Source organism: Rana temporaria, chromosome 5, assembly GCF_905171775.1.
Source record: "Rana temporaria chromosome 5, aRanTem1.1, whole genome shotgun sequence".
NCBI lineage: Eukaryota > Metazoa > Chordata > Amphibia > Anura > Ranidae > Rana > Rana temporaria.
In genome coordinates, this window is record NC_053493.1 from 113,469,791 (window position 1) to 113,489,039 (window position 19,249).

General features: G+C 41.7%; 1 protein-coding gene across 3 annotated transcripts in view; it reads right to left on the minus strand.

Moving 5' to 3' along the window:
- NEK10 (NIMA related kinase 10) overlaps window positions 1-19,249 on the minus strand; it is a 326,603-nt gene that overhangs the window by 177,536 nt on the left and 129,818 nt on the right. For all 3 annotated transcript variants that reach the window (XM_040353019.1, XM_040353018.1, XM_040353020.1), the window contains exon 23: window positions 4,905-4,980. In XM_040353019.1, coding sequence (XP_040208953.1) covers window positions 4,905-4,980 — 76 coding nt within the window. The remainder of the gene's footprint in view (window positions 1-4,904; window positions 4,981-19,249) is intronic.

The following is a 19,249-nucleotide window of genomic DNA, read 5'->3' on the forward strand; positions in this document are numbered from 1 at the left end:
TGGTGATCTTTAAAAAGATTTGATTTGTGGTAAAGTGACAGGTGCCTTATCCTCAATTTTTTCTTTGTTACTATCATGTTCATGAGTTGGCAAATCTGTAGGTTAGAGGTATGTTCATGAGTGAATCTATTTTTAACTACCCTTTGAGATTTGAGGTTGTCATTTTTTTCAGCATGAGTAACGTCGTTTCCATGAAGATCCTGCCAGAAACAGGCGACTCAGACTTTGCGGTTCCCGATCGCGGCTGCAACTGCGCATGCACGTGTGCACACCTCTGTTGGAGCCAGGCAGGGTATTTAAGCCGGCCTCTCACACACCATCCCTGCTGTCTGCTCTACAGCGTTGTGTATCTGAAACCTGATCTGAGACTTAACCTGTGAAAGACCCTGGCTTACCTGTGACTATTCCAGCCATCCGCCTGCACCTGATCCTTGGCCTGTTCTGACTACCCTTCTGTCTGCACCTCTGTACCTCGCTGTCCACCCAATAACCGACCCGGCCTGTCTGACCATCCAGTCTGCTCAAGTCTGCTGAACGGTTCCAGTCTGTTCCTAGTTCCAGTCCAGCTGAACGATTCCAGTCTGTTCCTAGTTCCAGTCCAGCTGAACGATTCCAGTCTGTTCCTAGTTCCGGTCCAGCTGAACGATTCCAGTCTGTTCCTAGTTCCAGTCCAGTTTGCTGAGCTGATCCAGTCTGCTAAGCTGATCCAGCCTGCTGAGCCTATCCAGTCTTCTAAGCTGATCCAGCCTACTGAGCCTATCAAGTCGGCTAAGCTGATCCAGCCTGCTGAGCCTATCCAGTCTGCTAAGCTGATCCAGCCTGCTGAGCCTATCCAGTCTGCTAAGCTGATCCAGCCTGCTGAGCCTATCCAGCCTGCTGAGCCTATCCAGTCTGCTAAGCTGATCCAGCCTACTGAGCCTATCCAGTCTGCTAAGCTGATCCAGCCTGCTGAGCCTATCCAGCCTGCTGAGCCTATCCAGCCTGCTGAGCCTATCCAGTCTGCTGAGCTGATCCAGTCTGCTAAGCTGACCCAGTTCCGGTATTCCAGTTCCTGCAAAGAAGCTTCTGCTGGACTGATTCACTTCCTCTTCTTGTTGATCCTGCCAGGCACCTGTGCCACTCCTTACTCCTGTGCCTACTGTTACCCTATCAGGGGGCCACGAGTGGGAGCCGTAAGGGAGGCAGTCCTCTGCAATTTGGGCTCACAACCATCAGGTACGTGACAGTCGTAATGTCGGAAATGTGTATACATACTCTGTTAGCCTTTTTCAACCAGGGTGTCCAGGCAGCCTGGTGTGCCTTGAGAATTCTTCGGGGGTGCTTCGGTAAAATGTCAAAAACTGCCTAAAAATGTTATACAGGCGAACGGTGGATGAAGCCTGTCTTTTAGTTACACAAAGCTACAGGTCTTCATTGGGCACCACTAGGACCTTCTAGCTGCCGACTTTCTAACAACCAATGACATCAGTTGATAAGGAGAATGTTAGTCGCCTGAAAAGCATCCTTGTTTGACCCTCCTCTGCCCCTCTCCATCAGCTTTGGGGTTACATAAGCGAAGTGATGGAGAAAAACTGAGGAAGAAGAGAAACATTGGAATACTAGTCAGTACTAGTTTGCACCTTTAACATTGGGTGTCCTGGGTGTGTGGATATTGCTGCATTATGTAACACTAACAACACTATTATTGTTTTTCCATAGTTTTAAAGGATGCTTCAAGACTATCCATAATTTTGGAGCATGCCTCGAGATTGTTCATGATTTTAAAGGGTGCCTTGACTGAAAAAAGGTTGAGAAACACTGCTTGATGTTAACATAGTCCAATAAAGAGAAGGATTATCCACTGTGCTGTTTTTCTTTTTTTTTTTTACTTTTCATTTGGCCATGCACTTCCAGACTGTTGCAACTGATACTGTATAACAGTATAGGCAATGTGGTGTAACACATTTTACCAACCTGATCTTGATATTTTACTACTTTGAATACATTTGCAAATATATGGAAAAATATATGGGGAAAGCATATTACACAACTCTCAGCTGTCGTATTTAAAATGCTTTGAAATATGGGTATGAGCAATACATTTCCCTAGAAATATACACATTACATATTCCTTTTACCATTCATAACTGTGGTTAAACTGTGATAATGCCATACTTTTCACTGGGAAAAGCATTTATTTATTTATTTTTACACTTACCAAGCAGCATATTCAACATATAGACATTTTAAGTATAAAATCAAATATGATCTTATATACTGTATCAGCCCTTATACAACGTATCAGTTATGTGATTCTTTTGTAAATGTCATATACTAAAGTTAGTTGGGTAAAATATATTTTTACTACCTTTCCTTTTTTTTATGCAGATGTTAATGGCATCATTACTTTCCATACTGCTTGACTTACAGTTTGAATGACTATTTTATGAAGAAAGCTATGATCAGGTCAGTACTTGGAGAACATTTCCCTGTCAGTAAGTATGTAAATTATTGTGTTAAATCTTCCTAGAGAACTGCTTGGAACATAACGAACTTTGTATAAATTTTGAAGAGGCATCTGGCAAGCCTCTCTAAACTGAAAATTATTTATTAAATATGTCACATGGCAATGCCAACTCTTGTAATACATTTAATAAATAATTTTCAGCCTATGAAGTGTTGCCAGATGTTTTTTTTCAACATGCCAGTTCATAATTTTGAAATTTAGGAATATCTCTTGATCATCTACCAATTGTTATATGATGATTGCTTTGTTGGAAACCTCCGTGGGCAAGATTAAATAAAGAGTAGGCTATATAAATACTGGATTACAGTAATAATGCCAATTTAAAATGACATGTATTTTTCTTTATACATTTTTTTAATATAAATAACAAAGAATAATAAATAATGAATAATAATAAATAACGAATGATAAAGGTTAAATGTAAAGCATCAGCTTTACATTTCTACTAATACCCAATTGTTAAAATCATAAATGTTCCTTCATTTAGCTTAGTAAGTAATGTGAAGGTGTGTTTATCATCCAATCATGCACAAAATGCAGTTCCTTCAGAGCGCATGCACGAGTGATATCATCGGCTGCTGCTCTGTGGAGTATCTCATAAATTATGCACATTTAGGAGACATTTATTTTACCTATAGGTAAGCTTTATTATAAGCTTACCTGTAAGTAAAATGGGAATACATGGATTTACTATTACTTTTACCTTACTATTAAGTTTACAAATTGTTTCTCAATTCAAATTAACCTCAGTGCAATCTGAGTGGCAAACTGCAAGTTAAACCCCAACTTTGCAGTATTCCTTAGCAACCACCCAAGATGACCCCTTAGAGCACATGTGTTAAACATAAGGCCCGTAGGCCAAATTTGGCCTGCTAGACCATTTCATGGGGCCCTCGCACCCAGGAGGAGGGGTGGAAATGAGATATGGACAGCCTGTGAAAAATAGCTGAACTCTTCCCTCTGTACATAGGGTACCCCTGAACTCTGCACATAGGGCAACCCTGAACTTTGCACTCTGTACATAGAGCACCCCTGAACTCTGCACTCTGTACATAGGGCACCCCTGAAATCTGCGCTCTGTACGCAGAGCACCCCGCGAACTCCGCACATAACACACTCCTGGTATTTACTGCCCCTTTTACGATCCTCCCACTGTGAATGCAACTTGGCCAACCCGACCGTTCAATGCGGTATGGCGGAGGGGGGCGTGGTTGAGTTACTGCACCAATTCTCTGAGAAAAAAAGCCCTGGATGAATATATATAGTCTTACAGATACAACCAGTCCAACCATAAGGCAGTTGTGGCTCACAATTAAAATTGAGTTGGACACCCCTGCCTTAGAGCAAAAACAACCAAAGCCTTCTATCACTTTTACTGATCGTGGACTACTCCACCTCCATACTTCTCCTTGAATGGGAGGACTTATCAGAAGAGGTGGTTTGTTATGTTTTTTTAGGCACAGCTTAAAAACACTAATAGGTGAAGCTCAAAAATAGGAGAAGCTTTCAACAGTAAAGGACAAGATAAAAAATACACAAACAAGTGCTTAATCCAGCACCGGGTGTAAAGCCCTAGCTCTGCTTGCTCTTTGCAGTCCCCAAAGCAAATGTAAACATAATGTCAACAATCTCACCCTATGAATTTTTCACATTGGGGCGTTCTTCTTCTGGACAAAATGCATGTTTGAGTTCTGTTTTAATTAATGTACCTAAATACACTGTGATGCCATTCAGTTTACTGTGGAAAAATGTAACATGTCTGCGTTTCTCCGTACACACATCGCACCAGTGTTGTGGTGTGAACAAGACACATAGAAAAACAACTGTTTTCTATGTGCCCTAATGGTAATCTGTTTTTTTCTTGAGCAGAAAATCTTAGGTCACCATATATTGTGTAAATGCATCCTATGTATGCAAATTATTGTTACCATATAATATAAAATTTACAGTGGATAGCAATGTGTACCATCAGATGTTAAAAGCCATGCCTCCAGTGGTACGCAGAAAAAGCAGTGCAATAAAATGACCACCAACTGTCTGCACATTGATTTCTGAGTGCTGGCGTGGCCTCTTAGTAGGAGTGGACTGGCGCTGGACCATGGTATAGCACTCTATGTGACTGCCCAATCTACTCCTAGTACAGGTCGAGCCAGCGATCAGACACAGCAGAGCTGGAAACAAAGTTTGTCAGTTGTTGCTGTTTTATGGCAAGGGAAATCTGGCTCTCCAAAAACATAGACAGGCTGTGGCAGCGAGCTCTGTGATCCTTTCCTCATTCCATCACCTATTCCATCACCTATTATCATCCACACAATCCTCCTTAGCAGATTCATGACTAATGCTAAATAACAGATAAAATGTAATCTATAGCAAAGGACAAAATTACTGGGAATCTTACCAGGAGTAGAGAATGGTTCCAACAATTGATGTTAGTTTGCTATTTTCTTGCTTCTGCTTAGCAAGGCCAAAATCAGCTACAACATAAAAAATACAGTTACTATTAATATGCACCCAGTTAAAATATAAATATATATTTTACAATGTGATGATGTGTTTACATTCCTAATGTTGCAAAGCATTTGCATGTTTAGCAAAACTATTATCTGGTAATATATACCCCAACTGTTGTACAACTTTTGGTGCATCTTAATAACCAATTGAACAACAGATATATGTAACTTCACAGTCATCTGCCGTTGTCTGTAAGGCCCGGTACACACGACCGAACATGTCCGCTGAAACTGGTCCGCAGACCAGTTTCAGCGGATATGTTCGGTCGTCTGTACGTCCGACCGGACAATTTTCCGGCGGATCGGACAGGTTTCCAGCGGACAAATGTTTCTTAGCATACTAAGAAACATGTCCGCTGGAAGCCTGTCCGTCGGACATGTTCGGTCGTCTGTACAGACTCACCTTACATGTCCGCTCGGCCGAAAGCCCTCGCATGCGTCAAAGTGATTCGACACATGCGTGGAAGCATTGACCTTCCAGGGCCGCGCACGTCATCGTCGCGGCGACGGCGTGGCCACGTCACTGCGTATCGTGTCCGCGCGGATTTCTGTCTGATGGTGTGTACAACCATCAGACCGAAATCTCCGAGCGGACAGTCCGTCCGTGTGTTTGAGGCCTAATAGCTTTTTTACAAACACAAGTTGTGGTTAGAGGTGCACCAAATAAAAATTTTGGTGGCAAATCAGAAACGTCATGATGCACTTGGCTGAAAACGAACATTAGAGTTTTTTAAATTATTTATATACAGTATATATATATATATATATATATATATATATATATATATATATATATATATTTGTATTATATTTAACTTTTTAATTAATTTCATGAATTTTGCCCATTATTGACACCTTTAGCGCAAGAAAAACTTGCATTCATGTGTCTTCACACTGGTCTGTTGGGCTTCCGTTGTGGTGTTAAAAATCTTGCTTGCTGCATTTTTGGTCGCGTTGTTTGCAAAACACAATAATAATACACTACAGTACAGTACAATAATTTCTACTAAATATATAAAAATATACTTTATATAGAGTAAAGTGTAGCCACTGCACTCTATGTGTGGGGTAAATGCCTAAATGCTTACTCGCAAATAAATCCATACAAATTCAAAACAGGTATAGAGGCACTCATGAGTATTGCAGAAGATAAATCATATTATTGTCGATGTTTCTTTGAAGCCCAGTCCACCTTTCTCAAGACGCTACAACATGGAAGTAAACAGACTTATAAACTCAAAGACCTACCCACCAACACACAGTGCAAGCATAAAAAGACACATATAGGGTTGAGGTCAAGGAAAGATCACAAAAGGAAAATCACAATAGTCCATCAAAAAGTAAAATATACAACATCCTATCTTAAATAAAGCTATACAGAAATGTCTCCTACAATGGCCACCCTTGCACTGGTGCTGGATTAGGTTGAAAACTGCATAGTTTTTTAATCTTTGGCAGTGGCGGCTAGTGGTAATTATTTTTGGGGGGGGGGCACAAACCCAAACGGTATTTTGCAGTTAGGAGGATACATTTTCTCAGGCTCCTTTCCCTGTTAATTACACTAGTAGAATGTATCATTGTAGCAAGTCACAAGGTGAAAGGCTGTATGTAGCAGGGGGCTATTCAGTGTCAGACAATTGTTAATACAACCAAGACCGCAAAGGCACAAGGATTTATGCAATTGTATCATGTCAAAATCAGTTAAAAATGCAGATAAAGACATTATCAGGGGAGCACTGGGATCTCTGTGAGAGCTAATAAATGCCTCCACCATTACTTGGCATGCACACATTTAAAGCTGAACTCAGTGTGACTGGATGCCAGGTCTGTTTAACAGCTTGCCGATCCGCGCACAACGATATACATCGACACAATGGCACGGCTGTGCAAATGGGCATACAGGTACATCCCTTTTAAATCGTGGCATAGTGGGAGCCCACCATGTGCTCCGTGACCGTGCCCCCAGAACCTGTGGACCCGATGTCCACCGGTGTCCCACGATCGTGTCACGGAGCTGCAGAACAGTGTAAACAAGGCATTTCCCTGTTCTGCCTAGCAACATGACAGAGATCTACTGCTCTCTGCCATTGGGAGCAGTGATCGCTGTCATGTCAGTGCTAACCCGTACCCCCACAGTTAAAATCACTTCCTAGGACACATTTAACCTCTTGTCACTCTTTTTTTGTTTATAGCACAGAAAGTAAAAACCACTAAGGTGATCAAATACCACCAAAAGAAAGCTCTATTTGTGGAAAAAAAAAGAACATCGATTTTGTTTGGGTGCAACGTCGCAATTGTCAGTTAAAGCGACGCAGTGCCGTATCGCAAAAAGTGCTCTGGTCAGGAAGGGGGTAAATTCTTCCAGGGCTGAAGTGGTTAATGTATATGTTTGACCCTATTTGTGTCCAAGAATCACGGCCAGTGTAAAGTATGGCAGGTGTGTTTTTTTAGAGCAACAGGGAAAACAGCAGGACAGCTAATGGTCATTATGATCATTTATCTGAGTAGAATCAGTACATTTCACTGAACAGTACAATTAAATGATTTTATGAAATGGGACTAACACAGACTAATGAATCTTGAGTATGAGCTTATGCTTTAGCAATTTACGATTTCTTATAATATGATAACAAAGCAAAGCCAAATGAGATGCTTTGATTCCCAGTTAAAATAATCAGGACACGTATGCCCATGATATCCTTGTCTATGGCTCTGAAGCCAAAATGTACACACGACCGGTTTCCTCAGCAAAAAAATATCTCCCAGCAAGTTTCTTGCTGGTTTTTGCCGAGGAAACCGGTCGTGTGTACATTTTCGTCGAGGAAACTGTCGAGAAACTCGACGAGCCAAAAAGAGAGCAAGTTCTCTATTTCCTCAACGGGAATGGAGAAACTTGCCTTGTCGAGTTCCTCGACAGCCTAACAAGGAACTCGACGAGGAAAACTATGTGTTTCGCCCGTCGAGTTCCTCGGTCGTGTGTACGAGGCTTTATACTTCCTGCCCAAGGAAAAAAGGATAGCTTGGTGACAAATATAATGACTCAAGTCAATCCATAATCTACAAAAGAGGGAACACAGAGAGTTAAAGTAAAATGCACAATATTGCAGGTAGGATATACATTATAATTTAAATCTAAGGTAAGCTTTGGATATATATTTAAAGAACCAGACTCAAAGGAGCCTTAACTCATTTGTGGATGATTGCAGTGAGAAGAGGTCAAACTATTTCTAATGTCAAACTGCATTTCGTTTTGTCCATTGCAAACAGTACAACCGTGGCCTTCACATGTTCTTACCATAAATCAATGTAGCAGTTCAAAGAAAAGTCAGGGCTCTTCAACAAATGTAATCTTATTGATAAGAAATGTCTGGGATTGTAAATGCAGTATTATTGTTCTAACATTTATGTGAAAAAAATAATAATAATAATTATATATATATATATATATATATATATATATATATATATATATATATATATATATATATATATATATATATATATATATATATATATATATATATACACACACACACATAGATAGATATATGCACTTTATTCTATACAGTGGGTAACATAATTATTTGATCCCCTGCAGATTTTATAAGTTCAAAGAAATGAAGGGTCTATAGTTGTTATCATAGGTGTATTTTGAATAGGGACAGAATATCAACCAACAATCCAGAAAACACACAAAATAAATGCAGTTCAGTGAATAAAATAAGCATTTGATCCCCAAGCAAAACATGACTTAGTACTTGGTGGAGAAATCCTTCTTTGCAAGCACAAAGGTAAGACGTTTTTGTAGTTGGTGACCAGGTTTGCACACATCTCAGCAGGGGCGGACTGACCATTTGGGCTCTCGGGCACTGCCCAAGGACCTCATGTCACTAGGGGGCCCCATCAGCCTCAGTAAAATCAGGAACAGTACGTAAAAATCTGTGTTTTTTTAAAAATCCCAAGATTATAGCTGCCCCTCCTCTCAACTACCTTTTCAATCTGTGTATGTATATTCTGTGTGTATGTATACTGTATGTGTATATTGTGTGTCTGTGTGTGTATGTATACTGTATGTGTGTATACTGTGTGGCCCCATAATCTATTGCCTGGGGGCCCCATAATCTCCTATTGCCCGGGGGCCCCATAAGCTCCTATTGCCCGGGGACCCCATGAGTTGTCAGTCAGGAGGGATTTTGGTTCACTTTTCTCTAAATTCTTAAGGTTTCTTGGCTGTCTCTTGGCAACTCAAAGTTTCAGTTCCGTCCATAAATTTTCTATTGGATTAAGGTCTGGAGACTGACTAATGTGCTTCTTCTTGAGCCACTCCTTTGTTGCGTTGGCGCTCTGTTTTGGGTCATTGTCATGCTGGAAAAACCCATCTACGACCCATCTTCAGTATTCTGGCTGAGGGAAGAAGGTTCTCATCCAAGATTTTACAATACATGGCCCTGTCCACTGGCCCTTCAATGCGGCAAAGTCAGCCTGTACCAGCTCCAAAGCGTCATGTGTCCACCTCTGTGCTTGACTGTAGGGATGGTGTTCTTAGGGTTATAGTCATTTTCTTCCTCCAAATACGTTGCGTTAATGTCAAAGAGCAGACGTCTCATCTGACCACAGCACTTTCTCCCAATCCTTCTCTGAATCATTTAGATATTCATTGGCATGACTGTACATGTGTCTTCTTGAGCAGGAGGACTCACCGTGTCTGGAGGAAGAAAAATGCTGACTATGACCATAAGAACACCATCCCTACAGTCAAGCACAGAGGTGGAAACTTTATGCTCTGGGGCTGTTTCTCTGCTAAAAGTACAGCTTGACTTTGCCACATTGAGGGGCCAATGGATAGGGCCATGTATTGTGAAATCTTGGATGAGCACCTTCTTCCCTTAGCCAGAACACTGAAAATGGGTCATGGATGGGTCTTTCAGCAATAAAATGACCCAAAACATACCACCAAGGCAACAAAAAAGTGGCTTCAAGACAAAGCACATTAGGGCCATGGAGTGGTCTAGCCAGTCTCCAGACCTTAATCCTATAGAAAATTTATGGAGGGAGCTGAAACTGCCAAGAGACAGTCAAGAAACCTTTAGGATTTAGAGAAGATCTGTAAAGAAGAGTGGATCAAAATCGCTCGTGAGATGTGTGCAAACCTGGTCACTAACTACAATAAACGTCTTACCTCTGTGCCTGTCAACAAGGGTTTCTCCACCAAGTACTAAGTCATGTTTTGCTTGAGGATCAAATACTTATTTTACTCACTGAACTGAAACTCAATTTGTAACATTTGTATTGATTTTTTTCTGGATTTTTGGTTGATATTCTGTCTCTATCATTTAAAATACACCTATGATAAAAATTATAGACCCTTCAATTCTTTGTAAGTGGCCAAACTCACACAATTTGCAGGGATCAAATAATTATTTTTCCTACTGCATATAAGTGAGAAAAACACATAGGGGGTTATTTACTAAAGGCAAATCCACTTTGCACTACAAATGCAAACTACAAGTCCAAAGTGCACTTATAATTGCATATATAACTGAAAGTGCACTTGGAAGTGCAGTCGCTGTAGATCCGAGGGGGACATGCAAGAAAAAAAATGCATTTTAGCTTGCACATGATTGGATAGTAAAATCAGCAGAGCTTCCGCTCGTTTCATATCTACCCCTTAGATTTACAGCGACTGCACTTCCAAGTCCACTTTCAAGTCCACTTTGCACTTGTAGTTTGCACTTGCAAAGTGGATTTTCCTTTTGTAAAAAAAAAAACATAGTATTGACTAGGGTTGTCCCGATACCGATACTAGTATCGGTATCGGGACCGATACCAAGCATTTGCCCGAGTACTTGTACTCGGGCAAATGCTCCCGATGCTTCACCCGATACTTGTACTGTCGGCGGTGATCAGTGCGTGGGGAAGTTACAAGCACCGATCACCGCTGTATAGATTTAAAAGTAATTTCTCCGCTTCTCTCTACACCCCTCCCCCCCCGAAGCTTTCAGCTGCTTTAAAATCAGCGGTGATCGGTGCTTGTAACTCCCCCACACACGATCACCACTGACTGTCCTGTGTCCTCCTCCAGCCCCTCTTTGTTTTGCTGCAGTCTGTCTCCCTCCCTCCATGTCCCCCGCCGTGTTTCTCTCTCTCTTTCCGTGTCCCCCGTGTTTCTCTCTCCCGCCATGTATCCCGCCGTGTATCCCGCCTTGTATCCCTCCCCTTCCGTGCTCCTCCTCCATGCTCCTCCTCCACCCCCTGGAATTGTCAGAATGGACAGAGTCCGTGATCACTGACTCTGTCCATTCCCATAACTGAAACATTGTAACCTGTGTTTACAAATGTTTCAGTTTATGAATGAAGAAAAGGCGCTGTCTTCACTCCATTCATTTTCAGCGCAGCTAATGCTGCTGAGAAAGGGACTGGGGAACATGTGTCACTACTCCCTCTCCCTGTCTCAAAGGGGAGATATCAGAGGTCTGTTTAGACCCCTGATATCTCACCAAAGCCCCCCAACAGGGCTAAAAAAAAATAAAGAATAGAAAAACAAAAGAATAAAAAAAATTATTGTAGAAAATATAAAAAGAAATGAAAAAACACACTGACACGGTCCACCCCCCCCCCCCTTTAAAAAAAAGAACGCATTATTAATAAAAATAAAAAATAAAAACAAAATTGTTAAAGATAAAAAAAAATACTGACACATGTGCCGCTGTCACATGAGATTAAAAAAAAGTATCGGTATTCGGTATCGGCGAGTACTTGAAAAAAAGTATCGGTACTTGTACTCGGTCTTAAAAAAGTGGTATCGGGACAACCCTAGTATTGACCAAAATCACAGCTCCTTAGTCAGTATTAGTGGGTACCGTATTTATCGGCGTATAACACTCACCCTAAGTTTAAGAGGGAAGTTTCAGGAAAAAAACTTTCCACAGCCCCCTGTGTATAACACGCAGGCACAGTTTACCCTCTATTTTCAGGGTAAAAAAGTGAGTGTTATACGCCAATAAACACAGTACTTCATTTAAAGTATAGGCATTGAATGGTGCATAGTGATGGCCAGTTTATCACCTCTGCATTTCAATAAAAATGCCTTGACTGTTTTTTTTTTATAGCACAGCATTAGCTCAGTGTTTAGGATCTGTAATTAAAGATTATTTCCTATGCTCATATTTTCTTGGTGACATTTGAGTATCAAAAGGTGATAGTAAACTATCAGTTGCTGTAAGCAAAATAATATATTTATAATTTAAAGATTGAATTACATTTAGCCCTGGTTTACACCGGCTCAGCTATTAAATTCCACTAATTCAGCGCGATTTCAAAGTCGCGTATCAATGTGATTTGCACTGCGACTTGCAACTTCATTTAACAAAAGTCTATGCAAGTCGCAATGAAATCGGTAAAAAGTAGTGCAGGGACTTTTTTCATAATCGCTGTGACATAAGTTGTGGCGATATGAGCGGTTCCATTACTGGCAATGGGGTGTAAGTTGTCATGTGATTTGTAAATCAAATCACATGACAAGTGTGGATGGGGGCTCAATGCTCTTTTATACTGCTCAAACTAGTCTTCTGATTCTATCAATGATTAAAAGAAAGCTCTAAAACCCTTGCCAAATATTTTAATGGAGAAGACTTAGGCCTCGTACACACGATCAGACTTCCATCAGACAAATCCGTGGATTTTGGTCCGAAGGGCGTTGCCTGTGAACTTGGAATACATACAGACGGCACAACATTTTCAGCAACAAAACCTAAATATGTGTTTTTTTCTGCTCTTTAGCGCCACCCTTTGGGCAACTTCTCCTTATGTTGTCCTAATGTTTAACATTGGTTCTGAGCATGCGTGTTTGTACTTTGGATTTTAGTTGGACGGATTTGTGTACACACGATCGAATAATCCGATGTAACAGATTTATTGTCAGACAGTTGGTGAGCATGAACAGCCAACATCTGTTGTCATTAATTCCACCAACGATTGTCTGATGGAGCGTACACACGGTCGGATTATCCAAAACAACACATCCATCAGACAACTATTGTCGTAAAATCCGATCGTGTGTACAGGCCTTTAGTGTAACAGATGTAGAATGGCCTCTGTTGCTTCACTGAATGTTTGACTCATTTGCTCGACCTGTGCAAAGTGTGTATCAGAAAATTTCCTTACAGAAGTAGATGAGGAAGTCTACTGTCGCACACTCTGAATGGACAAAATAAGCAGGTGACTACAATGCTTACAAAAGGACATGCAGATAAACTGATCAAAGGAACAAAACCAACGGTGGCCTGTCCATTAGGGGAGCCCGAGCGCCGCCCCCTCTATCCACGCCACCCCCTAGAGGAATAATGAATAAATTCATGCATAGCATGAATCTATCCACGGCCGCCCCCTATTCGTGCATCCTCCCCTTTCAGGACGTTTTTTTTTTAAGCTTAAAGGGGTTGTAAAGGTTTGTTTTTTATTTTCTAAATAGGTTCCTTTAAGCTAGTGCATTGTTGGTTCACTTACCTTTTCCTTCCATTTACCTTCTAAGGCCTAGAATAACGTAGGGCGGCTTTACGTTGTGCGGGCGTAGCGTATCTTATTTACGCTACGCCGCCGCTACTTAGAGAGGCAAGTGCTGTATTCACAAAGCACTTGCGTCCTAAGTTACGGCGGCGTAGCGTAAATCAGCCGGCGTAAGCGCGCGTAATTCAAAGTAGGCAGGTCGTGGGCGTGTTGTATTTAAATTAAGCGTGACCCCATGTAGATGCATGGCCGAACAAACGGCGCATGCGCGCGCATGCACAGTATCACATCGTATTTACGCCCAAAGATACGCCGGCTCAATGCCTGTGACGTGAACGTAACCTACGCACAGCCCCATTCACGTACGACTTACGTAAACAACGTAAAAAGATACGCTTGTTCCGACGTCCATACCTTGCATGGGCTGCGCCACCCAGAGACCTGCTTTATCTTTACGCCGGCGTATGTCTTACGTAAACGGCGTAACTAATTGCGATGGGCGTGCATACGTTCGTGAATCGGCGTATCTTGCTCATTTACATATTCGACGCGGAAATCAACGGAAGCACCACCTAGCGGCCAGCGTAAATATGCACCCCAAGATACGACAGAGTAGGAGATTTACGCCGCTCGTATCTTGGCCAAATCTATGCGTAACTGATTCTATGAATCAGGCGCATAGATACGACATCGGCCATTCTGACTTACGACGGCGCAAGTCTTTGAGAATCTGGGCCTAAATGTTTTTTTTCTTTGTCTGAATTTCTCACTTCCTGTTTCTCCTTAGTAAGCTTGCCCCCATCATCCGACCCGTTCTGGCTGGGGGTTAGTCAGGCAGAACAGCTTACTGAGGAGGAACAGGAAGTGAGAAATTCAGACAAAGAAAACAAAGAAAAAAAACATTTAGAAGGGAAATGGAAGGAAAAGGTAAGTGAACCAACAATGCACTAGTTTAAAGGAACCTATTTAGAAAATAAAAAACTAACCTTTACAACCCCCTTTAATCTATCCAATGAGGATGGAGACAGCGAATGGAGTCGCTGGGCTGGTGCACATCCCTGGATCAGATCGGGATCAGGTAAGAAAAAGGGGAGGCTCTGGGGGCCGCTGCAGCACAGAAGGTTTTTCACCTTAATGCATAGAATGCTTATAGGTGAAAAACCTGGAGACTTTACAATGCCTTTCATTTCTTTTAAAATAACTATGTGTGTAGTTAGGTTATGAAAGCAGAATCTAATGCCTTCTCACTGATAGCTGGTGGTAGTTTGGTGATGAGTAATAAGCTATATAAGACTGTATGATTACATGGAAGTTTCCTTCCATTATTGTAAACCCCCCTACGCTCACGTATTTCTGTGTTTTTTATTTTTTTATATGTTAAGTGTATAATAATTTTCGTTGCATTAAATAACAAATTTGTTTGTTATTCATCTCAGTTCAAAGGTTTCTTTTGCATTTGCTATGTAAGTGCATGCCTTATTACCAGTGGAATATTTTACTTAAAACGACATGATTGAAATACAAGCTTTAAGCCTTTGCATGTTGAATAAAGCAAGACCTCTCCAGTGGTTAATAAGTACTTTTACCTCCCACTACATAGGAAATGGATACGAACCATGGCAAAGACAATTTCACTTCAAAAAATATTTTTATTCATAAAGTGTATGGAGTGTAGGGGAGTTATATAAGCTATAATCAGCTCATCATGCTAAAAGGCATTACTGACCAGCCCTCTGAGCAACATAAACAAATTAACTTTAAAACAGCCATGCCATTAAATATAGTGGACTAGATTCAGATAGCCCGGCGTAATTTTCTGCGGGCGTAACGTATCTCAGATACGTTACGCCGCCGTAACTTAGGGTGCAAGTTCCGTATTCATAAAGAACTTGCGCCCTAAGTTACGGCGGTGTAGCGTATGTGGTCCGGCGTAAGCCCGCCTAATTTAAATGTGGATGATGTGGGCGTGTTTTATTTAAATTACTTACGACCCCACATATTTGACGCATGCGCCGTCCGTGAAAGAATCCCAGTGCGCATGCTCACAATTACGCCGCAAATCGTCAATGCTTTAGACGTGAACGTAACTTACGTACAGCCCTATTCGCGAACGACTTACGCAAACGACGTAATCGACGGAAAATTCGACGCTGGCCCGACGTCCATACTTAACATAGGATACGCCTCATATAGCAGGGGTAACTTTACGCCGGAAAAAGTCTAACGTAAACGACGTAAAAAAAATGCGCCGGGCGGACTTACGTTTCTGAATCGGCGTATCTACCTAATTAGCATATTCCTTGCGTAAATCGACGGAAGCTTCCTTACTACAAAACCTTTTTGGACATACTAACACCACATATGGCCAGGTTTTTTAATTCTAAAGCCATGGGCGACCCTTTTGATTCCCAGATTAACACAGCCTTTATCACAGTAATTCCCAAACCGGACAAAAACCCAGAAGATGTCAATAATTATCGCCCGATTTCCCTTATTAACAATGATCTTAAGGTCCTCACTAAAATTCTAGCCAATAGATTGGCAGAGTTCATAGGGCAATATGTTCATGGGGACCAAGTAGGATTTATACCCGGCAGACAAGGTCCAGACCAAATTAGACGAGCAATAGATCTGGTGTCAATCTTGCAAACCAATTGGACGGGAGGGACCCCCCAGAAGGGATTCTTATTGTCACTGGACCTCCAGAAGGCCTTTGACTCTGTGTCCTGGTCCTATACCTTCAACATACTTGAGATTTGGGGATTTGGGACCAGGTTCCTGGGTATTATTCGGGCCCTTTACGCGAACCCTAGAGCACTCATCAGGATTAAAGGCCATTACTCCAAACCTATTGAAATTGGAAGAGGCACTCGACAAGGTTGCCCTTTGTCTCCTCTAATATTCGCCATTGCAATTGAGACTCTGGCAATTGCTATACGACAGAACCCTAATATTTCAGGAGTCCAATGTGGGGATCAAACCCACAAATGTGACCTCTTTGCGGACGACATCCTGCTGTTCTTGACCTCCCCCATCTCCACTCTTCCCAACTTATGCCGCACTCTTGATGATTTTTCTAAAATTTCAGGCCTATCGGTCAATTTCTCCAAATCACAGGCACTTAATATATCTCTATCCCCTCAATTAGTTTTAGACCTTAAACAATCTTTTAATTTTAGCTGGAGTGACTCCTCTATCCAGTACCTGGGTATCGCCCTAGCCGCCAAGGCAGAGACTCTATACAACCTTAATTACCCCCCTATCTATAAAAAACTGGAGGCTGATCTTATTATGTGGTCTAAATTTAATCTCTCTTGGATGGGAAGGATCAACTCAATTAAAATGACTCTGTTCCCAAGAATACTATACTTATTTCGCTCCCTCCCAATTCCAATAAGGAGAAATCACCTAAAATCTTTTCAAAGTAAATTGCTTAAGTTTGTTTGGGGTACATCGGGGTATCGTATACCGCAGGACACGCTTTTTCGTCATAGAAGCAAGGGGGGCCTGGGACTTTCCGACCTTCACAAATACTATCTCTCGGCTAGATTAGCACAATTTTCCACCTTATACTCCAGATTCAATATACCGGATTGGGTCAATATTGAGAAGCAAGCTGTTCCCACTATTCCCCTGGACTATCTCCTATGGTCCCCCACCAGATCCCGTCCACCTATCCTTTCCCCAGTGTTATCTCAATCTTTTGCCTTATGGGATCGCCTTAGACACAACACCTGTCTAACATCATCTGCCCATCCTTTAGCTCATATTTTTAATAACCCTGACTTCCCACCAGGATTACGATCCACAGAGTTTAAGTGGTGGCTGGACAAGGGGCTATATCGGATAGGTCAATATTTTACTTCTAGTGGTCCCATCTCCCTAGACTACTGTATTCATACTCTGAAACTTTCTGAATCAGAGAAGGTCCACTTTAGACAAATTTCACAAATTCTACATAGCATCTGGAAGTCCAGACCCCTACCCCCTGACTTCACTTCATATGAAATTTGGTGCGGACAAGCCATGGGGTGGAGAGGAGGTATCTCGGTGATCTACTCGGCCCTCACTCACCCAACAGTTAAAACATCTTATATGGAGGCTTGGGAGTCTGACTTTCAAAGCAGCATTAGCTTGGAGAATTGGCACAAAGCTGTCTTCAGATCATTCCGGGGCATTCAGGGCGTCTCCTTAATGGAGGCAAGCGTTAAGGTTATTACCAGATGGTACCTTACTCCATCCAGATTGGCCGCCATGTTTTCTAATGCAGATCCCCTTTGCTTTAGGGGGTGTCAGCTTCGGGGCACCATGGCCCACATATGGTGCGAATGTCCTAGGATCCGCTCCTTTTGGAGAATCATTTTCAACATGATCTACAGAGTAACAGGATACCAGATCCCTAGGACTCCCAATGTTGCCTTACTGAATGCCCATGTCCCACAGCTTTCTAGATCTACACAAAAGCTGGTCCACTTTATTTTACTTGGCACCAAAATTGCCATTGCCAAATCTTGGAAACAGCCCAGGCCGCTCATTTCGGTAGTTAGACAGAAAATCTCATGGATCATGATTCAAGAAAAATTAACCAGCATACTGGCTAATTCCTCCGAGGTGTTCCATGAGACTTGGGCTCCCTGGGCTGATTATGTTGGTATTCACCTTGCACCTGAACCTGAATAAGTTTGACCGAACTCCTGATTAGAGTTAGGCATCATACTTCCCCTCCTCACCCTACCCCTATCCCCTTTCTTCTTTTTCTCCTTTCCTTCTTTCTTTACCTCTTTTACTATCCCTGTCGATTTGTGTATTATTGACTACCTATGATTATTGCGGGGTTACGGTTCTCAGATATTTAATATTTTTTTTTTTTTTTTTTTTTTTGGGGGGGGGGTATTCCTCCTGTTACCCTTGGGTTGTTTTATATGTCTTACCCGCATTAGTGTGAGTAATGCGGGATTGGGACGGGGGCTGGGGGAGTCGGGGGCCTTGCTCTTAGCACAGCAGGTTCCCAAGTGGGGTGTTAAGGGTTTAGGTTCCAGACTACCCTTAGGTCCGGGCCCTTTTCTACAGGGTATTGTTACTACACATCTGTTAGATCTTTAATGTACCCTTTCTAGACTGCTTTTCAGGCAGTCCTAATATTTGAATTACCTCTCCGGGATTGGTTATTATTGTTTTCATTGTAATTTTCTGCTATGTTCGCAAAATGGTGTGAGTCGCCCCTAGGGGCATTTGTCATTTTTGATGCTTATGTAATTGCTGTAACCCTACTTAAAATCTCAATAAAAATGTATTGAAATTGAAATCGACGGAAGCGCCACCTAGCGGCCAGCGTAAATATGCAACTAAGATACGACGGCGTAAGAGACTTACACCAGTCGGATCTTAGCCTAATTTCAGGGTATCTTGCTTTCTGAATACAGAAAGAAGATACGCCGGCGCAGCTTTGAATTTACGCGACGTATCAATAGATACGCCAACGTAAATTCTTTCTGAATCTAGCCCTATATTTTTAGGATGAACCATTCTGAAGTAAATCTATCTATTGGACCGATAGCATCAATACTATTTTACCACTGTAGCCATTAAAGTGTTACTAAATTCACAACAGTAAAATCAGTCTGTACAGGTATATGCAGTAAAGCATGCTTGTTATACTCACTGTGGAACCTAAGGGGTTAATTCTCTGCATTGCGTAACAAAGGCTGTTTGATCCTGTTTTTTCTGA